At 39.0% G+C, this 27,923-nt stretch overlaps 1 protein-coding gene across 1 annotated transcript in view; it reads left to right on the plus strand.

The window, feature by feature from the left end:
* Positions 1–19,130, plus strand: part of EVC (EvC ciliary complex subunit 1) — a 43,324-nt gene extending 24,194 nt beyond the window's left edge. Inside the window, exons 10-19 of the mRNA XM_089498407.1 lie at positions 2,660–2,808; positions 2,884–2,982; positions 4,007–4,219; positions 7,562–7,671; positions 10,283–10,493; positions 10,718–10,924; positions 11,901–12,078; positions 13,121–13,223; positions 16,288–16,414; positions 19,029–19,130. Of these exons, the coding sequence (XP_089354533.1) occupies positions 2,660–2,808; positions 2,884–2,982; positions 4,007–4,219; positions 7,562–7,671; positions 10,283–10,493; positions 10,718–10,924; positions 11,901–12,078; positions 13,121–13,223; positions 16,288–16,414; positions 19,029–19,130 (1,499 nt within the window). The remainder of the gene's footprint in view (positions 1–2,659; positions 2,809–2,883; positions 2,983–4,006; positions 4,220–7,561; positions 7,672–10,282; positions 10,494–10,717; positions 10,925–11,900; positions 12,079–13,120; positions 13,224–16,287; positions 16,415–19,028) is intronic.
* The last annotated feature ends 8,793 nt before the right edge of the window (positions 19,131–27,923 follow it).

Consider the following 27,923-nt stretch of genomic DNA (forward strand, 5'->3'; position numbering starts at 1 on the left):
AAGCTTTTGATATTGACCTAAATCACCTAATGCACGTTGGCTCCAGGTTAGAATTTTGATTTAATGTATTTTTGTTTTGTTGTTCAAAGAAATATTCTTGCATACTAATTAAAATGTAAATGAGAAGTCATACCGGTGTATCCATACTTCTTTCAATTGGAACTTATGTGAGGTTGGGTTGGGGACATTAAACATGGAACGTCATATTGAGCAAATTTGAAAGTTGGTTTTAAGAACAGAAATTCCATGCGCTTGGTGTCATTGATGGGGCAAAACTGCCAAGGTTCAAGACACAGCATGTACATTTTTTCATCATATGGTGCCCTCATTCCATGTTTTTTCTCAATGGGGTCTGTGGGATAAGCAGAATTCCGCCTAAGGTCTATCTGGTCTTCAAACAGACATTCTAGTGTCCCACGCAGCCTCCACTTCGTGGGACTATCACTGAGCCAGCGCAGGAGCAGGCGGTGAGTATACCGCGTGTGCACAGGCAGGTAAGGATATGGGGTCCATGGAATAGAGTCAAATGTGTATAGGGATTCTGAAAATACCTAAAAATAGGGATCACTCAGCTGCCACATGTATTAAGATGCATGTGATTGTTGAAGTGTCCCTTTAACACAGTCTTACCAACTACCACAAATCGGAGACCCTAAGTGTTCCACATCGCTCTCCTTAAAGTACACCCAACCGCGCTGGTTTTCAGGCTGAATTCCCATTGATACCAGTGACTGTGTAAGTGATCGACTAATTATGGACACTTCACTCCAACCACAGAAACCCCCTTTCTTCGCAAATTCATTAGTCTGATTTCGCATGATTGGAGCAACGATCTTTAATTCTAATTGCGTTTTAATTGCTGGCCCTGTTTGATTAGCCTATCAAAGCACAGTTCTGTAACATGGAAGAAAATCAGAAGATTTGCATAAACAAGGAATTCATCCTGTGACGGAAGCATTGATTAATTAAGCTTTTATTTCCAGATGGAGGCGTTTAACTTGCTGACATAGTAGTTGATGGCTCGTCTCGGTTTGCCGACACGTCTGCGGCAGACAGACCCACAGCTCGCTGCACTGCTGAGTCTTGTCTCCGAGTCACAGCGTGAATGCATTGTTCGCACAGCCCGCTATTATCTCGGGCATCTCCGCATTCTCTCCTCCTCTGGGCATAAGGCATTGGCAACGCTGAAGCTCTGAATCCAGAAAACTAACTGGGGGAGAATTTCCTTTTAACCCTGTAAAAGATTACTGGAAACTCTTACTGGTTTATGGAATGCTTATGTCTAAACTGTAGAATAATATGTTGCATACAATGTATCTATCATCGGTTTGTAGATGCCCGTGGTTTATTAGTATTATTATTATTTTATTTACCCAACGGTATTTGTGAAGGGATAAGAGCTGTCATAAGCCTTTTCTTTGATTTCTTGCAGGGAGTCGCTGATTTTTAGCCTTTTTTCTGAGTTCATATTTTATCCAGACCACTTGCTGATTTCTCAAGGAATAAATGATTATCAGAATGCTTTATGGTCATATAGTTGATAGCTGTGGGTTATTACAGAAGGTGTTTTATAATGAGTTTAGGTTATAGCACCAGATCTTCTGACGGCTCAACTCATATTATTGTGCTTCATCATGTAGGTTAATAATAAACCACCTCTTAAAGAAATATATATATTTATATATATATTAGTTTCATCTAAATTGGAAGATAATCACTTGGTTTATCTGAATGATAGGTCTTTTAATTGACATTGACATTGAGTTCAGAGGAGGGAGACTAAAATGGTAAAAGAAGAAAAGAATCAGGAAAGAGTAAGGGATTTCAAAGAAGAAAAGAAGCCACTATAGTCTAAAACTGAATGGTCATAGGTTTAGATTTAATGTAAGGAAGTATTATTTTACTGAGAGGGTGGTAGGTAAATGGAACAGCCGCCCATCATAAGTAGTAGAGGCTAATATAGTAAATTCCTTCAAAAATGCAAGCAATAGGCATAAAGTGATCGTGAATCTCAGATGAGATTAATGACTGATAAATGTCTCTAGGTTCTTACATGGCATCAAATTCTATGTTTCTGAATAAATTGTTTAAAAAAAATACACCTATGACAAATGAATAACGTCACATTTCTCGTTAAACAAAAACTGCATTTTATAGTATCTACATTTTAATAAAAGCTGAAGATTATTCAATTCTATGTTTCTGTGTTTAATTAATGATAGAATGTAGAAGACATGTAGGGTTTAGTGGCAATGAGAAGTCCAACTATATTGACATCTAGCTATATGGTTCACCTGAATAAAATAATAGCTGAAATATTTGCTACAAACTGTGAGATTCGTTATCATAGCATGATAATTGTGCACTAAAAGCTAATATCAGAACATTTTTTATAAGGGTGAAGCATACACAGAGAGAGGTACATGTTTTGTGAGTATTTATATCCCCACCCAAGCGTTTCTCCATGAAAACTAAAAAGCATTTTAGAAATAGGCTTTTAGAGAGTTTGGTGTCACTCTGTCGATAAAAAGGGGTCCACTTTCATTATAAATGCTTTTAGCTTTCTGCCGAAAGTAGACATTAAGTGGCTGTGTGCCCCATTTGTTTTGTGGAGGGTATGGGGAGGATATTGAAATGATTCAAATCTTTTGTTCTGTAGATTGCTTGAAGCAAACCAAATCCCTGGTGACAAAACTCTTGGAACTCCGGGCTAAACTCCTAGAGATCCTCCGAAAATCCCAGAAAGAAGAGCGGCTAATGTTCCTTAGCAAAGCTCAGGAATCAGCAGACACAGATAGCTTTATAAAGGTATTTTTCGTAAAACCACGCACAGACGCCGTGATGTCCCGTAACAGTTACTTTAATCTTGTATGGCTTTTGTAGGAGTACCATAAGCTTCTGGAGAGACAACACGAGCTCCTCTGTGACCTGGAAGATGAAGAAGACAGTAAGGCCATTGATGCCGTTGCTGATCTCTGCAAGGTATTATGTTGCAGCATATTTTTAGAGGAACAGCCTGGTGTCCCATATAGCCCCACCAATGAAAAAAAAACATATTAACCTGCAATCCCTAACTTATAGGGTTTATAGAACTGCAGTGCATCATCCGGTGTTCCGTTTTCATGCCACTTGTAGTACAGTGGGCATTTTGGATGGAATTTACACTTCAGTTTAATGGCATTTCTCGTGAACACTGTTGTCAGCTGCTTAACTCATTGCTTTTGCCAACACCATCATGGTAGCCACTGGGTTCCATCCTAAAAGCAGATGCAACCACTTGTGCACATGAACACATTGGCACACACATACACCAGGGATCTTGACATGCCCAGTTCATGAACTTAAGGGATGACTTGAGAAGGCAGAGACTGGGTAATAGACAAATTTTAATTTATAGAAATTAACCGATTTTGTTAACTCTTACAAATGTTGAAAATCAAGGAAGGAACCCAAGAAAACAAACAAAAAGGAAGCAGGTAGCTTCGAATTTTGGTTTGTGTTTTTTCCCACTCTCATGCTGTCTCACATTCTCCCTCTCACTCTTTCTTACTCTCTCTCACAATGTCTCCCTACCCATCTCCTTCCCCACAGCTCTGCTTCTTGTCTTGCCTCTTCTTCTTCTTCTGCCCTGTTTCTTCTGTCTGTTGGAGTGCTTCTGCAAAAGGGTGGAGCCTACGCACACACCCTCACCCCTGACTGGAGAAATGGGGGAGAGGCTGTCCCCACGGGGAGCACTGTGGCTCCGCCCTTTTGCAGAAGTACCCCAAGAGCCCAAAATAAAGCAGATGGATCCGCAGAGAAAGAAAAGGCGTTTATGCACCTCTCTTTTCTCTGCTTCTGTGTTTTTTTATCTATTCAAAGCTTTTTAGGAGATTTAAATGATACCTTTGTAAGATTGCGTAGCATACTGGAGCATTATACTAGTGTTGTATCCAAGTGGATGCTTTGGAGAGGTGGCATAGCCCATCAACCAACTAATACATTTATACGTGTTTTTCATTCACAGGATTTATATACTGGAGCCTCGCAGACATTTGAAAAATTGGTGAAAGCCCTGTTTCTTCAGACACTCCCTGAGATTACCAACCTAAATTTAAGAGAGTGCGAGAATCTGAAGCAGGAACTGAGAGATAACTTGTCAGTTGAGCTGGAAAAAGCTGAAAATGAAAGAAAAACTAAAATAAAGCTATTTCAAGAAATATTGGTGCAAGAAAAACAGGTAGGCTTGCCTTTAACAGGTTACTATATTATCAAACCAACGTTGGGTTGGATTCTAAGTTAGGCCTATCATTTCTAATTAATTATCATCGGCCCATTTTTATTTCTTTTACATATTCGCCCCACATGTCCTTTAACACTGAAATTTAATAAGAACATGAAGGTAAGAAATCTACACATTCCTCAGTTCTTTGATCCTGAAAGAAAATAATATACAGAATTCGGTTATTATACATATGTTTTGGGATAGGGCATCCTATAGTATATTAGGTTAAGGTCTGTTTTAAAAAAATAAATAATAATAATTCTAAATTATACGGGGATATGCACATAAAAAATCTATCCCCATTCTCTGCCCTTCCTCTGAGTTCATCCTTCTCTGTTGGCAATATTTTTCCCAGGTTTTTCTGACACTATCTGTCTTCCTTGGTCATAAGTAACCACCATCCACCTTCTGCTTGCAGTCACTCCACCTTGTGCCCTTTTGCCTCATCTGTTTCTCCACTTGAATCCCCAACCAAGATGTTACATGTCCTCTGCCCCGATGTATTGTACCCTTATCTGATTTGAAAAGAAATATTTACAGCCCACTTAATGCCACCTTCTGCATCTTCATTTCTACGAGGCAGAAGGTTGGACTTTCTGGTTGTGGTGTTCCAGTGGGGAATGCCTTCAATGACATTTATGTTAAATCACTATCCGTGCGGATTTGATATAAAGTTGAAGTTGCGATGTTGTGTCTTAGCACTCAGAATTCTTAGGAATCATTTTCAGCACAATTATAGACCTTGAAAGGCTACGGTAAACCTAATTTAAGCTCTAAACAAAATGACTTTGTCTACAGACACTTGGTTCATTAACCCCATGACACAGTGACTACATTTAGATCACACAGAGGAACTTCAGTCATTCATATTTTTAAAAATTATTATTTTGTTTAAATTTATCAATTTTAAATTTGATAAAATAAAGTGGTTATTATTTTTGTTAACATTGTAGAGATGGTTAATTGCCTTGTATTTTGACATTAATTGACTTAGGAACAGACAATGCCTTCCACAGAATACTAAGTTAACAATCTCCTGGGATCTGGCCGGACATTGAATTTAAACCGCTATTGACACGAACAATGAAATTTTCTTTACATTAATTGTCAATGTATTTAAATTACTTTTGGAGGTCGGGATTTGTTTTCTCGCTAAGTAGCGGATCGTATTAATTAATTTTTCAGGTAGTGTGACACGTCACCCAAATGTCACATGTTTCTAAGTGGAAAGGGTTGAATATCTCTTGGCACCATCATGTTACTAATTAATATGAACAGCTGGAATTGTGTAATAATTACTTCCACTGCTCACTCGTGATTTATATTAGAAATAAGAAACAAAAGCCAGCTGCTAATGGCCATCTTTTGTCTGCCACAGAAGCAGCTGGATGTGGAAGAAATAATGAGTTGTACGCAAACAAAATATTAATAGTCCCCCAAGCATAAACAAAATGTAGTTTTATTTTTTGATGCATGCCGGAATCAGTTTTGTAAGCCAGCTACCTTCTAAACTATAGTGAGATCAGCATGCTGGTAAAAAGCCTGATCCCTGCTACCATCAGGGATCGTGGCATCACAAATGCTCCCCCCAATAACCATTTCCAACCCAACAACAACACAGAAGATGAACACATAATCATTCTTTTATTCATTCGTTCATTCGTTCATTCATTCATTCAAATAAACATGTGACCTTTGACTGCAATGGTTTGAGAGTTATGTGGGAATAATGGGGGGTAATTTTTTTTTTCCCCGATTCCAGTTTTTCCTTAAACCTGTCCTCAAACAATATATAGTTTCCCTAATTAAAGTGTAAGCTGTGTAAAGGATTCCTTCTTAAATCTAACTATAATTAAACTAGTAAGGGAAATGTGCCCCAACCCCGGTACTTAAATAGTTTAGTCTCCACTCTTATTAATTTCTACATACAAAGAAGGGACCTTTTGAGGACTTAAAAGTTTATGTGATTCTACATTTATTTTCTATTGATATTCCGGGTGCTGAAAAAAAATTAAAATGTTTAGGAACTCCCGAGCTTTCCTAGAGGTCTCCTCTTGACCAAAATCGTGATCCTGAATATGCTATCATGGAGCACCAGCTCTCACAAGCCTCTCATACAAGACGATCTAAGGTGGTCTTTAATAATGAATTGTTAGGTAGGTAAAATGATGGAACCACTTCTTCTCCCCAGAAGAGGGAGAGCTTCGGATAGCTTACCCTGGGGAGTTCCCAGGTATACAAGAACTATGAAAAACCAATGCAATCCTTCTTCATTGTTCATTATTCATGTCACTCATCTGATTTAGTTAAGTTTTCGTTAAATGCCACATTTACCTTCTGCTCATTGCAATAACGTTGACTGCTTCAGTTCTGGTACCTTCGCTAAAAACATGATGATCATCCTCGAAACGCTGCGATTCACTCTGCAATAATAGAGTAAACCGCTGGGTTTGTAAAAAGCTCCGCATAACCCGACACATTTAAAATAGTCAATTAACACAACGTACTGCGTGAAGATTTGTTTTCTTCCTATAATACATAATGTATGAATGTGCCGAGTTATTGGTCTGGGACACGGCATGAAGTGGTGTTAAAAAAAACATCTGTGGCGTGCTAAGATTAAAACACAGTGCCAGTGACCAGCAGAAGTGGCATAGGTGAACACAGTAAGGGAGTTTAAACATGCTAAGCAAGTTTATCCCGAATAGGCGGCAAGACCAATTAGCTTTAAGATCTTACATTAGGTAGAAAACATGGGAAGAGTAATTGTCGTTTTTTAAATGTTATTTAGCTGACTGCTATGTGTGCTTGTCCTATTGTGAATGCTTACTAACATTGTGGAGCGATCGCCATTATTCACAGTCTTTGGTTGTCTTAGGCGTTCTGTTCATAATTAATAACATAATTCATTACTAATTAATTAGCGCTCCTCTAATGGCATTTTTGTCGTGATTTCTCTCATTGCTTTATTTTTTTCAGCTTATTTTACTGTTTTACCTACTGATTTTATGTTCTATTTCATAGAAGCCGAAAATCACCTTTATTTGCTTTTTATATATTTATATTTTTTCTTTTCGCTTTGTAAAGCCTTTCTATTTTTTCAGTCTGCTAGCGATAGTGAATATGTACTTATCTTACTGCAGATGATCAACTTCCCATAGAGAGGTCCAGATCAGTGCCTGCTATTGTATTAAATACATGTTTTTCCCAGTCTATATGCATAAACATTGGTTTAATTACCTGATTGAAAGATTTCAGCCGTGTCTGATTATTATTTGTTTTTTTTGCTGATTATAGCTTTGGGCAAAGGAGCAGGTCTTGTCATCTGCACTAAGTAGCAACATGTCTGAGAAGCAGCAGAAGATAATCCAAAGAGTCCTAATCCGATTAAGTGGCCTCAGTGAGGAGTAAGTCTGATTTATAAATCACAATTGTCCTTTTAAGGTGTTTCAAAGATTCATCTAAGGGTTTTGTACAATTTAATGTAGCTGTTATAATATAGATATTCAGAACGCTGTGTTCCTATATATTAACCAGCATGAACATCACTCTAATTTAAGATAAAATCCACTTACAGTATATATATATACCGAATATATATATATACTTTCTTTATGTTAACTGTGGCATTAAGCTTTAAGTAAAGAATACATTTGCATATAAGAGGTCTACAAACCAGTGATTTACTGAGCGAAATCGCATACAAGTCATAGTCCACGGGGGTTTTTAATCAATAAAACTAAAGCCATTGTAGTGCTACATTTGGGGCATGCTATGGAAATCTCCCATGTTGTTTCTCTGGTGACCAAACCAAATTTAGCTTCATGACCCGAAGGTTCTCCCGTCTGTGACCTAGGAAAGTGGTGGTTGATCTTTGCCATCCCGGCTATGGCTGCTCCAATGACAGCTAGAAGTGAAAGGTTAGCCATCTCTGCATTAAGCCCAAGTGCAGTTATATTGTTTAATGTATTATTAAAACCATGTTAGCGTAGCCTATAGGCACGTACTTATATGCTGTCAGTCAATGCGGATGTTTTGTAGGTGGCAGGTTCACGTTAATGACTATGTGGGTACATAGTAGCCTGTAACAAATGCATTATTTATTTCACCTTTATGTTATTGACTCCACGACCCCTGACTTATTTCGCCCTCTGAGCAAAGTGTTTTTCCACTTCATCCGGCGCTGTAGCTCCGTATACCTGGATAAGCACACAGTATGAGGCTTTTAGTGTATTTATAATCCCTGTAGCTTCCGCTTCTTAATGACTATGGGATAAAACGTAATTCAGCTGCTCCTGGAGATGGCGAGGGCCATGGTAACCATCGTGTTCAAGAGAAGCAAAAACATCCTTGTGTGGGTCTATCTCGCGCTCCTTCATTAGAAGGATTAATATCTGCTGGTCTGCCAGACGGCTCTCACAAAGATAAATACAAAGCTGAATTGTCAGATAAACCAAAGAATAATGAGTAATATCGTCATGTATGTTTTCTAATTAATCACAGTCCGCTTTTAGAAACCGACCAATTCCACTGGGACATAGACAGGATGAAACACCTACATAGGTTGTTAATATTCTTAAGGGATTCTTCTGGGGTAACAGAAATAAAAATTCAAATTTACCATGAAAAATACCGTATTTGCTCGATTATAAGACGACCCTGATTATAAGACGACCCCCCAAAATCTGAATATTAACTTAGGAAAAAAGAAAAAGCCTGAATATAAGACGACCCTAAAGGAAAAAAGTTTTACCAGTAAATGTTAATTCATGTAAACTATTTTTTTTAATAAAAGCTATGATTGAGAAAAATATTTTTTTTGTTTTTATTTCTTGTATTTTCCAGCCTGTCCCCCAGTTACGCACATCTGCCCCCAGGCTTGCCACACCAATATGGCACTGTGGCCCATGATATGCCTTTTAACCCTCTATATGCCACTGTGCCCCATGGTATGCCTTTTGACCCCCTATATGCCACTCTGCCTCCAGAAATGCCTTATACCCCTATATGCCACTCTGGCATTTAGGGGGTTAAAAGGCATATTATGGGGCAGAGTGGCATATAGGGAGGTATAAGGCATTTCAGGAGGCAGAGTGCTCTATTAAATGCCCCCTTAACGCCACTCCAGAAATGCCCTATGCCCCCATTTAACACACACACACACACACACACACTCTCTCCCCCCCCCTCCCCTCCCCTCCCCTCCCCTCTCCTCTCTCCTCTCTCCCCTCTCTCCCCTCTCAGCCCTCTCTTACCGGTGCTTCCAGCCGGGGCAGCGGGTTGACGTCGCCTTCTGCTGCAGCCGGAAGGAGGTGGAGTTGGCAGCGGGGGTTTGTATGCGTCCGTCGCGTATACTTTCCCCGGCTGTCAGAGATCAGAGATCTCTGACAGTCGGGGAAGGTCTACGCGACGGACGCAGACAACCCCCGCTGCTAGCCACACCTCCTTCCGGCTGCAGCGGACGTTGTCTACGCGGATCGCGTAGACGTCAACCCGCTGCCCCGGCAATACAGCAGGAAGCACCGGTAAGTGTGTATGATGGGATGGGGGGGGGGTGAGACAGGAGGATCCAGGTCCCCTGCAGCGGTGCGGGGGATCTGGATCTTAGTCTCCTAATCAGACTCTATTTGAGGTCTGATTAGAAGACGACCCCGATTAGAAGACGAGGGGTATTTTTCAGAGCATTTGCTCTGAAAAAAACCTCGTCTTATAATCGAGCAAATACGGTAAGTTTATAGTGAACCTTTTTAACTGTCCAATGGCTTCCACCCAACCATGGATGGGGAAAATTGCATTTTGATATTCCTTGTTCTTGAAGGAAGCATTGGATTTCATCTCCATATAGAATCAGGTCTGCGTTAGAGTAAAGTCCATGCCTCGCTCTCAAGAGCTTACATTCTAAAACTGTAATGTGTTGTTGGACACAAAACCCCTTAAAAAGCATTTACACTAAAAGTAAAAAAAAAAATGAATGTCATATTAACATATTTCTAAAAACATAAATATATCTGTTTTCAGAACTAAGAAAAATGCTGTAGAAAGGCATAATTTTTTTATGAAATGTGTCCTGCGCCCACTGGGCCTTCGGAGTATGGCTATGGCTGCCCTGACTGAGATGAAGATATCCTGGAAGAAAGCTCTTCTTCATGAACTAAAAGAAAAACATGCCCTGGAAAAGTCTAAATGGCCTTGTCAGGATGAAGAACAGTGGCAAATCCTGAACGACATGGTATGATATGCGTATTTAACGGCATCTTAAAGCCGCCGTATTTAAAGCCATATTTATTTTGTTCTTTAGTATTAAAAGGAAAGAATGAAGGACAGATCACACCTGTGACATGAAGCAGGGTAGACAGATTCCTATTCAGGATGTGCCTGCCTTCTGGAGCTGGTTCTATATTAATTAAAGACACTTCATAATTTAAACAAACTATGTCTTATTGTTTCAAAAAGGAAACTCATATTTTAGAAGAAGGAAGAAAGTTAGAGGAAGAAACTGTGGAAGCACGGAGGGACTTCCATCAGCAGCTCCTTGCAGACCTCATGGAGATGACACACACCATCAGACAGCACATGGAACGGACTCTTGGACAGGCCCTGATCCAGTCTGCACATCAAGAGACCGCAAAGAGCATGACAGACGATAACACTGAGTTTAAGGTTCTGGATTTGCTCGTTTATCCTACTCCGATACATTCAAAGCCAATATTATGTGCTTCAATGTCTGCTCTATGAATACAATTCTGTAAAATAGAAACAAAAAATAATCTCACGTGGCTTTAAGTAAAACTAGTTAATATCTCATTGGCATCCAGGGCTGTAACTTCCATGGGGCAAGAGGGTCAGTTGCCTACTGGTGCCCCTACACTTGAGCCATCCATGTGCCTTCAGCGATAAGTGTTCTACCTCTGACCTTACATGACCCGCTATGATGTCAGATGCCCCAGACACCAAGATCCTTATCTTCTTTCCTGTTGGCACACAATGCAGCCCTACAAAACAGCTCTTAACAACCATATAAGAAATCCGATCACAATTATTACTGTTCTCGTTACACGTAACAATCCTCAAGAAGATAAAGATTTGGGAAATTAGGGGGTGCAATATGTTTTAAGTATAAGAGAGACCTACGCTGAACATACCCTGATTAAGGGTATCAAAGGAGCCTAGCACAGTATAGACAACATGGTACACCTATAGCACTCACGTAGCCCCCTGTAATGTCAAAAACATAGAGGTTCCCTCCAGAAAACCTAATAAGTAACAGTGAATTGTCCTTAAATTGGTTACATTGTACATTGACTCTGTAGCTTTTTGAGTTTAAACTTTATATAAGGACTCCCCGGTGTACTGATAAATGTATGGCTGGTATATAAAACGCCTCGGCATGCATGTAATGCTTGTAAAGATTGCTCTGTTTACTAGAGGTCTGGTGTGTTCTATTTTAGACTCCAGTCCCACCATAGGTGGCGGGATAAATAATTGAACGCTGTCCAGATGGTGTTTTTGTACTCGGACAAAATGAAATCAGTTTTGTTTTCATGAACTGGCTTTCAACTGAGTTTTCTGCTTAACCTCTGAAGTTCACAGAATCCTTATTTCTGCCGTTCTGTTTGTTGTTTTTTTTAAATGTTAGGAGCGTTTGGTAGAAGCCGCTGTTGAGAGTGTGTATGTGACAAACAGCGGTGTCAACAAATTAGTTCTAAACTACAATCAAAACATAGAAAAGCTCTTAAAGGACCACGACGAGGCCAAACAAAGGCAACTGGAGTCAGTAAGAGGTAACTTAAGACTGTATCATTTCGTTGTCAAATGTAGAGTTCATTGTGTGTATTAAAGTGGCATCGGCGATGGGGAAGCATGACATCCCTTACAAAAAATTACTGCAGTTTTTATGAAGTAATACTGCAGTTTTTTTTGGACATGAAAAAACTGCAATACTACACGTTTAGTGCACTTTTACTGCAGTTTTACTGCATTTGTACTTCACTGTACTGCAGTTTTACTGCACATTTACTGCACTTTTTTTATATTGCAAACCTACAGTTGTGCTTCAATGTACTGCAGCTTTATTGCATTTGTACTTCCTTACAAAAATAACTGCAGTACAACTGCAGTACAGTGAAGTACAAATGCAGTAAATGTGCAGTAATACTGCAGTAAAAGTGCAGTATTGCAGTTTTTTCATGTCCAAAAAACTGCAGTATTACTTCAGAAAAACTGCAGTAATTTTTTCGTAAGGGATTGATCCACAGAAATTAATTAACAATTAAAAAATGTTTTAAGAAGATTAAAACTGCGGGCTAAAAATTAAGTAGTGTGAAAAAAGAAAATCTCCGTACATTAAATAAACTTTAATGGTATTTATAGACTTTAAAAAAAAACAAATCTTATAGAAAAAAAGGAAAGACTGCACTCTTGTTTAATAAATGCATTTAGATGGTAAAACGTTTTGAAGGCGACCGTTCCCCTTTAAGACTACAAGCTCATGGAGGTAGGCTTTTCAGGCAGCCATCTTGCATTTATTTGCCAACGTTAGACTCTGTTAAATTGTTTCCCCGTAGACCTTTATTAGTCAGACAAATTCTTTTGTTTACCACAAGGCAGTAAGATAATGGCCACGATACTTATACAGCTGTCAAATCATTGTATTTCAGTAAGGTTTTCTTTAGATAAAATAGAAAACTATGCACTTTAAGAGATTTCCAGTAAAAGATTCCAGCCGACCTACCCTTAGACTTTGGCACTTACCCAAACCATGTATTATATGCTATTTACTGCCGTCGGGACTGTGCAGAAAATTGGTACCAGTTTGTGCTCTTGATTAATGTCAGTAAGTTTCAATTCTTTTTTCAGATAACGTTGAGGTCGCCAGGCACAGATCCAAGCAAGAATTGTCAACTATTGGAATTAAAGAAAAGCATTTTGAACAAGCACCAAATTGTGGTCTTCATAAGAGGTACTGTATTAAAATGGAAAGATTGGGTAACATTTTTAAACAGCATCTGCATTGGTATTGCCAGTGATGATAATATCTGTCCCCTGTTACCCTTAATATAATAAAACAGCTTGAGAAACCTTGACAAACCTTTGTTGGAGGAATTGTGGTAAGGTGGGCACCATGATCCACATTTGGTGGAAATGTCTCTAGCTCCTAGACTTTTGGCAGAAAGGCTTCACCCTCATTAACACCTTGCTATGAATTCATATACCCTCTACCGAGGAGGTGGCAGCCTTACTGGACATGTTCCCGGAGAATATGCTCAACCCCCATCAGAAACCGTTATAAACTCCTCATAAATGCCGAGTCTTGCATTGCTAGATGCTGGAAGAACCGTCTCCCTCCCACTATGATGTTCTTTATTTACTCACAAGAACGAGAACTTATGAAAACCTGTCTCATATGACAACCAACACAATATGACACATATTTTGACATCTGTGGGGATGGTTCTTCTTTTTCACCGCGCTCCCTGGTACAGCCAGGCTATTGGCGACTCTTATTCCCTCCTTTCCCAGATGTCCCTCTTCTGCGCTCTTTCATCTCGTTTTCCTTCTGCTTACATATATATATTTGAGGATTATCTCTTTTTGTTGATTTGTACCCTACTTCAAGTACAGCTGCACACTGCGTTGCATTGCCTTATGATTGATGTACACGTTTAAGTATGGATTTTTTAGCCAATCGAGCCCTTACGAAAATTTACTGCAGTTTTTTCTGAAGTAATACTGCAGTTTTTTTGGACATGAAAAAACTGCAATACTGCACTTTTACTGCACTTTTTTTTATATTGCAAACCTGCAGTTGTACTTCAATGTACTGCAGCTTTATTGCATTTGTACCTCCTTACAAAAATAACTGCAGTACAGTGAAGTACAAATGCAGTAAAACTGCAGTAAATGTGCAGTAATACTGCAGTAAAAGTGCAGTATTGCAGTTTTTTAATGTCCAAAAAACTGCAGTATTACTTCAGAAAAAACTGCAGTAATTTTTCATAAGGGAGAGACAGTCAGATGACTCAGAAATGCCTTTTCTTGCCCTTCTCTTATTGAGGTAACATTTGGGCACCACTCTCGGGAAGCTTGTCATCTTTTGACAACTCTCAGTTCCTCATACATGCCAAAAATCGAAAATCATCTTAGAATTTTTCAGTATAATGTTTATTTTTTCACCCCATAGATCATTTTAGCGGCCTTGAAAGATAAAGCATTGGAAGCTCCTGGCAATGTTAGAATGAAATGGCCAAGGTTAGAATTAGACTTGGGCACCAGGGGGCTCTTCTTGTTCGTCTTCGTGCTCGTCTTCGGGGGGGAAAAAATCTTCGTATTCCGCGAATATTCGCCCGTTCCCGTCTTCTCTTCAGGCGAATATTCGTGGACATTCTTCGTGTTCGGCTTTTCTTCGTTTCCCCGGTTAAGGGGTTAATACGGGGTTAACGCAGCTCTGGCGCCAGGAGTTTAAATTGGTTGATGGCAGACGAGCCCCCTGCTGGCGACCAATAGGGTCGCTCGTACAGACTGTTAACTCGTAGACCGTAACTTACCCGGCACATTCCACTGGTCTCCCTCCCTGTTCAATTAGTTAAAGACCAGTGGCATCTGCATGGTAAGTTGCATCATTGGGGTTTTAAAACCCTAATGCTGCAACTTACCCAGCACATCCCACTGGTCTCCCTCCCTGTTCAATTAGTTAAATGTTTTAACTAATTGAACAGGGAGGGAGACCAGTGGGATGAGCCTATTGGTCACCTGCAGGGTCCCTGTAGGCGACCAATAGGCTCATTCGCACTGCCCTATAACCCGTGACGGCGAACCTGTGGATTTCCACTTCCGGGAACTGCCGCGATGCCGCGAAGACAAGGTAAGTTAGGAGGGGGGGGGAATGGTAGACGAAGACGATCACGAAGATCTTCGTGGTGTGTGTCTTCGTCTTCGCCTACGTTTTACCGCCACTGTCTTCTCTTCGGCATGTCTTCGGAACGAACACGAAAACGCACTCTTCGTGTTCTTTTTCATGTTCGCCCGAAGACGAATGCACAAGTCTAGTTAGAATGCCTTGGCAGGGTTCTGGAAGAAACGGTACCACTAATGGTGCTCATCTCCCTGCCTATGCATGTTACTGGGGACTCTTATTAGCCTAGTTATATACCGTGGAAGTCAATTTCAGCATTTTATTTTATTCCTTATTAATTAAGCTTTTCCAAATGGATTCAATTTGTGTCTTTCTTTTTTTTCAAGAGCTTCTGATCTTCTAAAAATCCCTTCATCGTCTCTCAGTCTGAGCTGATATCCCTATCACACAGCAAACACCTGCATACAGAGCACTTACTGAGCCACTCGAATGGCCAAGAGATTAGAAACATGAAACGCTAGAACATTAAAACACAGCACAAGTCTCCGCTTTTCAAGCGAAACGCGTCCGCCCCCTCAGTGGTGTCTTGCTAAGATGTAAATGGCTTTCGGATAAATATTGCATGGAATTTTACGGCTGTGTATGTTTCTCGCTTATTCCACGTTACAGCACCTAAGATATGTAGACCTTTAGAAAAAAATCTAAAATACATGCAGTCAGAGAGCATTTTAGCCGTGATCCGTGGTAATTGTATGAAAACATTACATATTATGTCATGGGATTACACACGCTGACTATTTATTAAAGTCAGATGAAGTCATTGAGGGGTTCCGGACACATTTCTACATCTGGGGACCTGGCTGAGTTTAATAGTTTTGTTAGTTATGTTTAGGGTAGACTCGCCCCATTGAGCAAAGGGGCAATGCTTACGATTAAATAGATAATCTCTTTTTTTCTACGTTTTAATTATACGGTGGTAAATAAATACATTTTAATCATACAGTGGTAAATAAATTCATTTTAATTATACAGTGGTAAATACAGTGGTAAATAAATACATTTTAATCATACAGTGGTAAATAAATAAATTTTAATCATACAGTGGTAAATAAATTCATTTAAATTATACGGTGGTAAATAAATGTGTTTTGTTTTTTTTTATCATCTATAGGCTCCTTTCACAGCAAAGGCAGTTGCTTCAGAAGTTTGACATGTACCACGGAATACGTCTGGATTCACTCAAACACAAGAAATCCATTCTGCGTCGTCTTGAAGAACAGCTTGAAAATAGATTGAAGGTAATCAATATTCTCTCAATAATAAACCTCCTCCGAGCTGAGGAATATATATACGTTTTGATTCCAAGAGGAACTCTGGCCATCGCAGCCTTTAGAATGATGAATGGAAACTACCTATAGCACATGTTTTTTTTTTTTTCTTGTCACTCAGTGTAATTTCTCCGAGGCATTCAAAGGAAAAGTAAGTGACTGTTTTACCGTCTGAAATCTGAGACGTGTCCAAAAGCGATAGGAATAGCATGCCGACAAATTTCTCATCCCGCAGCCTTACAAAGCCAGCCAAACAAATAAGCATCCATCAAAGACAAACAGTACCACTCCAAAGAGATAAACAACTGTATGGGGAGGAATAATAATGCCGATCCCGGGGCTTTACACAAAATAAGTGTTCGTAATACACGTGTATTATTTATTTTTAAACATTTAGTGTATGGAGCTGTAAAATTTAATATTTACAGTCCCCTTTTGAGACTTTTCAGTTAAAGATGAGATGATATAGATAAAAATTTATATTTTCCAAAGAGTCGTCGTACTCACAGAAGATGGGATTGTATTTAGCACTTTTGGATCTGGACTTTAGCCATGGTCAGGTGTGCCAAGTGAGCCTTTACTTGAGTTGGCCAGGGTGTTTTTTTATTTATATATTTATGTTTTGGTTAATATTTGAAAAATTTTACCCCCCGAGGACTCACAAATTGACGACATAATGGATATCTGACTTGAAAAAAAAATATTCTGGAGGAGACAAAACAAAACCTGTATAAATCTGCATAAATATGGTTTTTAAAAAAAAACCTGTAAAAAGCTGTTCCATTTTGACCCTCCTGATTTATTTATTGGACCTTTTTCAGTCATTAGGAGCGATAAGAGCAATGCCGAAACTCTTGGTTGCAGCATAATGATATGTATAAAATAATTATGATGTGATGGTTAATTTTATCAGACATTTTGGTGTCAAAAAAGGGGCAACATACATTTATACATGAGATTCGTCACTTTTATCAGTGTGATTATGTGCTTTTTCCTTAACAGAACCTAATTTTTTTCTGTCCTATTCCCAAAAACCTTTGCGTGAATTTAAATTAACCTGAATCTACCCTACCAGCTACACCAAGTTAACAAGTGTCTGTCACCCTTGTTAGAAAAAACAAACTCCAAAAAAAAAATACACATATAAAACACAAAAAAAGTTGCGCTACATATAATAATACATATATATTATTGATATAAGTGAATGCCGAATATATATTTATAAAAAGTACTTAATTTCCAAAGATGGGATATACCGGTAAATATTCAGATGTCTTAACATCAAAAAGAAACAAATATACATAACGTAATGTTGCTACAAAAGATAAAGCTTAATCCCTTTGTGACACAGATCTTACCATTTTGTCCTTGGAAAAAAACCCTAGGTGACCAAAGACGTAATAGTACATCGTGTGGTTTTAGCACCGGTGGGCTCTTTTCCCTGCCGGTACATGGGAGATCAGGGAGCCATTAGACAGCCTGAGGTCTCCCCTGTCAGCAGGAGCTAGCATCGTTAAATTCTTGATCACTGATACGTTGTAATAGCGCTCGGTGAGAGTGCCTATTACATCAGAATAGTGAAGAATTCCCAAACTTCCCTTTGGGCCCTTTCTGCCAGCGGTGTCGGTCCTCTCAGATCTCTGTCAGGATGTCAGCTTGGAAACAGTGTTTCTCCCTCTTCAAAAAATTTCAATACATTTAAGATGAATTAATAATTAATTCATTAATAAATGAATAAACACTCCATTGATATCACCATGACATCATACGGGGTACCATCAGTCCCAAATCCGAAACATTTTTACAAATTTCAATAATATAAACTAAAACAATTACAAGAAAAAATACATTTAAAATTTTACAAATGTGTGCCCAAACACATCGTGCCCCTCCCACTAGAAATATACATTAAAAAAAACTTTCTGGCCCACAGTCCAAAGTTCACAAATAAGAAAAAATAGTGCAGAATGTAAGCAAGTATTTTACTTCCTTATAAAATTAAAGAAAATGAATGTGGGGAATTATTGAACATAAATCAGGTTGTTTTTTTTTAATTAGTAGGACCTAATTTGTGGAAGTAAAATTGCATAAGTTCTAATTACAAAAATGTGCCAATAATAGAAAACCCTATCTGTCCTAAACATGGAAAAGAGGAAACGTGATCGAACAAAGAAATGTTCAATTAACAATCAATGGCAAAAAATGCTCTGGTCACTTAGTGGGATAAACACCCGTGTCACAAAGGGGTTAAAGTAAGCTGAGAGCCAGACCAATACAATAATCTGATTTATACAAGAGCAATCACAATGTTTGTTTCTCCATCCCTGTTTTTTCTCCTTTATTGCTTTACAAACAATATATGTCTGCTGTTCCTGGTGTAAATATTCCTTAGCCTGCCTTGAAATGTTCTTTTGGCTGTTAGATTCTCCGTCCACATCATGAGTTAGGCAGTTAATATTTTTGTATTTGTTTAGAACACTATGGTTAAACCTATATCACGTTCAATCTCATTTACAAGTTGTGAAGAGCCTCCACGTATTGTAAACATTCTTTATAAGAGTTCTGCTTTGATCGCTTCCCCTAGGATGCTGAAGACGTGTTCATCGCTGAGTTGGCTGCCATGGCTAGAATCCGACTCACAGATGGCAATAATGTCATGAATAAATCTGCACATTCAGGTTGGTAGCAAATCTGTATAAAGGTATAAATATATATATAAATCCTGCTGCCGATAGCAGGTATAGATCAACACATTAACACACAAACCCAGCTTTGCATGTATAGATCAATTCACTTGTGATCTCAGCACTGAAGGTATATATCAAATAAACAAAATCAGACATACAAATCCTGTATTTGCAGGTATACAATAATATTTTATGAAATGTAGCATTGCAGGTATAGATCAAATCAATACATGGAAACAGCATTGCAGGTATTAATCAACTGAACAAGACATACAAACCCTGTATTTGCAGGTATACATAAATAATGTATGGAAACATAGCATAGCAGATATGGATCTACAGAAGAACACACAAACCAAGCTTTGCAGGTACAGATCAATTGGAATTCACATAAAAACACGGCATTAAAGGTATATTTAAAACCCCCTAAATTACAGGGATAGATCACAGGTTGCACACCCCAACCATGCTGCCCACATAGAACCTGGACAGCACCCAGATAACACACATAAGATTTGCCATCTTTGTCCCATATACACCCTGCCTGTGCCATCCTGTTCCCCAAGGCTCAAACATCCTGCTAGTGCCATCTTTGCCCTTCCACAATTATACATCTATGATACACACAATCACATTAACTCATGCTCTCCCTCATTCAGACAAATCATCCACATATTAACTTATGCTCTCCCTCATTCAGACAATTCATCCATTTTAAGAAACTACACCCCTTGGAGCGTCAAATGAGGGGCTACATGTATTTCTAGGACAAAAGTTGAGTGCACAAATAATGATGGAATATGTCGCTTTGGCTTGAAAATATGTTTTTTCTAACCATAACGACATGTTCATTTGTGTCTAGCGCACTCCAGGTTTGTACTAGAAACACATGCAGCCCCTCATTTGATGCGCCAAGGGATGTCGTTTTTGCAAATGTGTACTTTTTGTGCCATAATTTAACTTCCTACGTGAGCAGTAACGCCACATCAAGGCTTCAACCCTAATTACTGACCATTCACACGCCTTTCATATCTCCATTCACTCACAGAAGCACACACCATTCTTTCCATACATTTACTCACAGTAGCACACACCATTCTTTCCCCTTACAATCCCAAAGAAATGATGGTAAAGGGAGAAGAAAAAATCACTTTTACAGCAAAAATAAGTTTTGCAGTAAAAATGCAAGGCGCTCCAGGGATGAGATGGTTACTCACGTACCGCACGGGCTAAATGGCTGATTTTAATAATATTTGCAGTTCATCAGGATTTCAAAAATTGCCTCCCTCTACCGTTGGCTAAATTTAACCCCATGATCAAAGGGATCATAGGATTAAAAAATAGTATCGGCCATTTTTAAAAAGGGAATGTGACTTTTTATAGCTATATGATCGCTGTGGTAACATTGGCTACCACAGTGATCATTTAGCTAGAATACTTAAACTTTTTTTTTTTTTAAAGTTAAACTACTTTATGTTTAAATAATTTAATTTGGGGGTCTCTAGGCAATTTTGATCTCTTTTTATCTGCCTTTAGAGACCCCCAAATCATTTTTTTTACATTTTTATATTTTTTAACTTAATATTTTTTATTCTTTTTTTACATCTATAAACCGTTGGAAAGGTGAGGCGATTATCTTTCCAATGGTATATGTTGGGGGTATGTAGCTGCTTAGATGCCTGAGATACAGGCATCTAAGCAGCATGCCCCCATACCTCTTTAACTGACAATTGTCAGTTGTTAATAAAGTTGCACGGTGACGTCATCGCGTCATTGCGCGAGACGTCACCGGGCAGATCGGGTGGCCCCGGTGATGCCCTTCAGTGTGAGGGGCAGATCGCCGGGGTAGGTGGTGATGGAGGTCCACAGACCTCCATCAAGGTAAGATAGTCCTAGTGGTGCCGTCGTTAGCACCTGACTGGGACTGCACCATGCTGTCGTTAGCAGTCAAGGACTGTCCTGGGTGGTTACAAATTCGGCAGGGGGGCAACAGGGGGGGCAATTGCCCCCCCTTGCCCCCCATTAGCGATGCCACTGCTCATATGATATGATATTGCCATTTCATTTAATATTTGTTTTGTTTCTCTTAAACAGAATCAAGCAAAATGTTGTCCACAAAGAAGTTGAATTAAGGATTCGACAGAGGAACAATGAATCACTACATAATAACTTGCAATGAAAACAAGTGGTTGAAAATCCTTTATGTCGAGTACATATCACCAATCTTCTCATGGTCACATTTTGCTATCCGTGGAACCATTTGGGCACTTGGCAGGTATTAATGTCAACCTGTCCTGCGTGCTTTTGCCCAATGTGTTCCTATAGAATAACTTTTTTATATGTTTTTATATTATGCACATGTCTGTATTTTTGGCACGTTTAGGGGATCAGCTGCATCCCAGCTTCCCTTACAAGACAACAGAGCTGTCACTTCTCTGGCAACCAATATGGCCGCAGGAATTCCACAATATGATAGGCACAGATATGGATTTGTACCACCTAGTCGAAGGCCCAAAAGGTGAAGTTGGAGTTGTGCAATAATTTGGACTTCTACGTATCATATGGATTGTTGTTGATTTTTTTTTATAACACTGCAGGGGATCATGTACTTTATATGTAAGCTATTATATTTATTTAATCTCAGTCATTTATTAGTGGAGAAATAATATCTACAGCTGTCATCTGTAGACATAAGCACTTGATAACCAGGAATATCATCCGGCCATGGTATAAATTAGGCGAATATGTGGTGGGAAAATGGACCATCGTGGGAAATAGAGGAGGGTCTTACTTGTATCCACAACCCCTTCCAGTTATGCCCTACCATTGAAAAGCAATATATTTCTGTTTTTTCCCCGTCCTTCAAGGCATACGGGGCTTTTGAATCCAACTCCGTCCATTTTATGTAAAGGTTCTCAAATTATAGAGTCATGTCATTTATTTAAATATGAATATTATACCATAACAGGATTTTATCGGATTTTTTTTCTAGAACCCTACTGTTTATGGAATAATTTGTGTAACATAACGGTACTGGAATAAATAATTATTTTTATTATTAGAACTGCGTTTGTGTAATCAATGTGTCTTTACAGAGTCTGTAGGAAGCTTCATAATTCTGTTAAGCAAAATATGATATGCTTACACTTTGGGGCGATCCTGAAAGTGTTTTGCTTCATATATCCTCCTGTAATTAGCGTTACTTGTCTAGCTGCCTTACACCCTATGGCTCATTTCCAAAGGCTGGTTTTGTCCTTGATGCTAAGAAAGACTTCCGCAGCAAATACTACATTTTAATAACATTTTCAGTAATTATATAGCTGAAAAAAATCAAACAGACGTTTAATTAAAGAAAACATAACTCCAATATGTAACTTCAGTCATGCATTTAACTTGACATACCACCGAAATGATCTGCTCTAATCTGCATAAAGGGTTGTCCCGTGACTTCGGTGGGGTACGAAATGGCATTTTGTTGATCTGTACATCTACCACGATTTTAAGTTGGGACAGATTTTTCAAGACAAGGCTGGAAAAATCTTAAATAATTTGGAATGTATGGCTGGCGAACAAGTCATAACTTCTCACCTAGAAGGCCATTTGTTGTTGGATTAATAAGAAATATGTACTTTCTGGTGCGTCATTGTTATTGTTTTTGTTCTTTGGACTAAAATGAGGTTCTCCATCCAACAGATCACATTGTGAACTAGTACTTTTGTCAAGAGCTGCCTTTCAGTGCGTACGACACATTCTGGTGAGGCACCAGAAACTACGACTAGAAAACATATACATAATTTATCTCCTGGCAGAAAGAAATAACAAACATTATGATAAAAAAAAAATGCACGAGTAGCGTTTCCACCTGGATTGTGATAAAACAAAATATTCTCTTAGAAACACATATCTCCCCAGGAGAATCGAATAAGATATCAAAGTTAACAAGGACTTAGGACTTCAGTATTTCCTGGAAATAAGAAGATCAGAAGAAAGTGGAGCGGTGCTGTATTTACCTCTGGCTCGGTCCTAGACCCAACCAGTGGCAGCTTCACCGGCCGCCTCCTTTGTGAGACCGTGCTTGCTGCGGAGCACCGAGATATGACATCATATGCCACTTTTTAATGACACGGGGTGCCGTGTGGAAATGAAAAATGGAGGCTGGGCCCCCATGATAGTCCTCCATGGTGGTAGTGGGGTGGTTGGGGAAATCAATGATCTCCCTTTTAACTGGACCACACACCAGCTACACTACAGGGAGGCTGATGTTTTGCTAACATAAAACAAGTTGACATTAATATACTACATTAATCCATTTCTTTCTCCAGCGAGGGAAATATTGAAATCATCAAGTTTCTATTTCAGATTCCGTGGAGCTATTACATTAGGGGAGGGTGAAAACTAACAGAAGCATTAAAACTGATACTATACAAAACTGACAGTGACAAAATAGAGGAGGAGGAGAAGGTCCGTTCTTCGAAGCTTACTGTCTGTTGGGTCCAACACTTTAACCAAAAGCCACAAAGGGAGCACAGAAATGACTTGGGGTGTCTATCCTACCTAAAAGCCCCTTTACTCAACGCAGCTCAGTGGATAGATGCAGATCTGTCCATCTTCGTGCATTTATGGATCTATCTGTTATGAACGAGCCAAGCAGCTGTCCATCCAGACATAGCGGGCTTCATCAATATGCAAACAAGCAGAACCAGAACCCTTCTCCGAAAACCAAGTAATGCTACACAAATCTGCCAAGACCAAGTCTTTGGTCTTGGCAGATTTGGTAAATGAATCTTTTTTACTGTAAAATTACTGAGTTTTACAAACTGTTATATTTTTCTTTAAGGTGCATATTCATCATGCCTACACTGCAGCGAAGAAGCAAAAAATTGGACCTTTTGCAAGCAAAGTTTAATAATGCAAAAGAAAACGGTGATGTCTGGATGTGACTGTTATTTTTCTTTTTTATAACTTGGGCTCAAAATATGGTATATTATACTGGATATTTATGGCCCGTGGCCTAGATAAAGCTTTGATAAATTAGACAAATTATAAGTAGTAAGGCCACATCATTATATATTATTATTATTTGTGCAGTCACTACATGGTGCTGCTTATAGAATTGTCCTTATTATACAAAAAAATCATAATGGTTAATAATAGTGTAAAAATGTCATTGGAGGAAGAAAACTAAAGCAAATTAGTTGTTGCAAAATTCAAAACTAGGTCACACTGTTACATTCACGGCGCGGTCTGACACAGAAAAAGAACACGTTTTATTTCACTGGGGGCAAAAAAAGCTGTTGATTTGTAATCATTCTCTAAGGATTCTGTGTGCGATCACAGTTTTACAGTCTCATTGTTGTCTGATGAAGTTAACCTATTTATTTTCTGCTCATCTTAAGTATTTCTGTTAAAGATACACCACAATCATGTATATTCAGGGTTGGATCCACTATTTCTAACCTAGTGGTGGCTTCTTCTTCACTTTTAGAGAAGTGCATCCACCCAGTGTAGGGCACTTACCTCTGGGAACGGACATCCCCCCCCTTCTGCCCGCCAGGTACGCGGGCGCCTCATAAATATTTATTAGGCGGAAAGTGTCCTTGGCTCAGCAGCATTGCTATGGCGTTGAAAAGCGCGTCCACGCAGGGTCCCCCCCCCGATATTTAAAGCCACAATACCTGTACACCGGTGCTCAGTCGTACTGCGGCTCCCTGGTGGATGTTCCTGCTTTCCTGACCCTGGCTGTAAAATGTTATTCTTGACTGTGTTGTACCGACTACCCGTGACCTCTGGTATCCTGACCCTGGCTGTGAAATATGTTATTCTTGACTTCTGGTATCCCGGTTTTGTCTCTGTTATACCGACTACCCGTGACCTCTGATATCTTGGCTCTGGCTGCGTCTCCGTGGCTGTTGGTTGGTGTATTCCTGTCAGGAGCTTTGACCCCAGGCTTCATTCCACCACGCTTGTTCATCCATGCTTCCGGCTACCCACGAGAGAGACCTGTTATCACTCTAGGCCGCTCATACTGTATTCCGCATCAGCATTCCTGCATTGGGGTTCTTCATCGTGAAACATGAGTAGACTCTTACATACACATGGTTTAACACCATATGCTCAAATCCAAATGTTATATACTAATACATGCCTTGGAGAATGAGGACAGTCACCTGGGATCCAGGGAAGCGGTGCTTCAGCTGGAGACTCTGGTGAAACCCAGAGAGTAAGCTGGTTCGAGTAACACACACCCACTCTCACATCATACACTTTCACACACTCACCCTGACACCAAACTCATACGGACTGCTGCACGTTGTGTGACCCCAACAAGTTACCTGGGAAGCTGGGTGCCGTAGCGCTGAATGGTTGTTGTGAGGCATGGTCGTAAATGGACAGAGCCTTACCTAGGAGGAGCTACTGTTAGGTCCTTCATGTTCATAGCATGTTGTGTCAAAATTATTATTATCTCACTTTACCCCAGAGCTGTGAAAACAAACATGGCCATAGCACTCTTATCATCCCAACTGCTTTCAGCGTTTCATACGCCATTATCAAGTTAAGTGACCCTGTTTTTCATTAACTTTCAAATGGATACAATATATCTTTAAAGTTGCACCCTTTTTGCGGAGACCTGCTGTTATGTATTTTTGAAGATTGAATGTTATTTTGGAAAGGCATTACCAGGCACCTTCTGATACTATCTGCACACTGATCCTGGGGCACGTGCCAAAATGCCAGAAACTGCACAAAGCTATAATTAGCAACATTTGTGTTTTCTACGTCCTCTAAGAACACAAAGTCATCTCCCCTAAAGAACTGAACACAATTATTTTTTGGAACTCCCCTGTTTTCTCTTGTTTGATCTGCCTAAAAAGAATGTTAATGGCTCCTTCCAAATTCCTTTCTTCTTGCACTGGATGTTTACCAAATTGCTACCAAATGAGTCTTTTTGGCATTTTATTTTACATGTGATTGGGATATAGGGTATCCATTGCCTGTTGACAACAGTAGTGGTAATAGCAATTTGGGCCTTTTCTATTTTTGATCCAACTAATGTAGGATCAATGTACAGAAGTGTGAAATCAATAAACACAGTAAGTGGAAACATGTTTGGATGAAAGGGTGATTAATATACATACAATATATTCAGGTCCAGCTACTGTATGTCCGTAGCCATTTCAAGCTCCTTAGAAGTAGGCCTTAACACAAACACGCTGTGATTCGACAGACGCCATTAATTCTGTACCATCAATTGCATCTGACTTAAGGATAATTAAGGTATTTCTATATGTTTCTATAGTGATTTACATCAAATTCACTCTTGTGTAATCGGAAATAAAGCCCCTAATGAACAATTAACATTTAGAGATGTGTGTTGTCTAGCAGACCTGGAAAGTTTGCTGATGATCCAACCTGATTTTTAAATATAAATTTTACATATTCGGATTCATTACAGTCTTTTTTTATTTGTAATTGTGGAATTTTTGTTAAATCATATTTTTTATTGGTTGTTTCTACCTTCAAGGATGTGGAAAATACCAATGCATTTCGCCATTAGATTGAATGTTTTGGGCGCTATAATGATGACCTGTTATTGATATATGTAGAGGGGATCAGAGACCGATTTCTAGAGATATTGTTTTTGAACAATAATGATTTTAATCTTAAATTCACTATCGAATTTCAATACAGTAGTATTTTCTTTTTGGATGTCACCCTAATGGGGCAAATATTATTACTGGTTATGATGTAGAAAAGATTACAGGAGACCCACAGCTGGCAATACCACGAGCTGTCACCCCTAACATTAATTTAGAGGAGTCCCTGTCTGGGAATTCGTACAATTACACAGGAACCGTTCTTCACTTAAATCGTATGAAGAAGAAGCCAGATCCTTAAAGGCTAGGAGCTTTTCACAAAGGGACATCAATAGGGGTTAAAAAATAGCTAGAAATAAAATGAGTAGAGATCTTCTGCAAGAACAAGGAGTCCAAGATTCCTCTAGTGTGTCTAATAAACTATGGTTTGTACTGAATATAGTGAGGAATATGATAATATTCTTCCGATTGTTAGAAAACATTCCTCTATTTTCCATTTAGACCTACAATATGATGAAATCTAGAAATCTCATTTACGGTGTAGCGACAGAAGGACTAGGTCGCTGGGTTCTCTTTCATTATTCTTTCAAGACAAAACAAAGAAAACAAGCTACCGGACGCACAGATGTAAATGCTGTCATCACGTTACGCAGAGAAAGACCTTTTATCTCTACAGTGACTAATGGCTGTTTTCTTTTATTATGACGCTTCTTCTGTAATATATTTGATCACGTTTGAAGTGTTTCAGCCAGTTTGTGGGACGGAGCATCGGCTACGGATACACAAACCCCTGACTGATATAACCGGTGATTCATCTGTACTCGTAGTAAGCAAACATTTCTCCGATTATAATCAGTCTCAATTATCTTTTTTTATTTCAAGGTATTGAAATAATACAGATTTCTCCACCTGGCAGGGACAAACGTAGCACTCTTAATAAAAAGAAAACTTATTGGATATTAAAATTACAAACACGTCTTTCCAGAGGTGTCAATTCGGAGTGGGATTTAATTCATATTTATAAACAATAAGTGGTTCACTGACGGTCCATCTCATATACATGATGAAGATTTTGTTGATATTTTATTGGGCCATTTTAAATTATCTACATTATCTGATATTGATACATTTACTGTTTATTGTTATGCTTATTTTCTGCAGGAGTTTTTTTTTTCACCTATTCTTTTTTCTTCATCT

This window comes from Sceloporus occidentalis, unplaced genomic scaffold (assembly GCF_023333645.1).
Source record: "Sceloporus occidentalis isolate IW3139 unplaced genomic scaffold, rSceOcc1.0.p SCAF_120, whole genome shotgun sequence".
Taxonomy (NCBI): domain Eukaryota; kingdom Metazoa; phylum Chordata; class Lepidosauria; order Squamata; family Phrynosomatidae; genus Sceloporus; species Sceloporus occidentalis.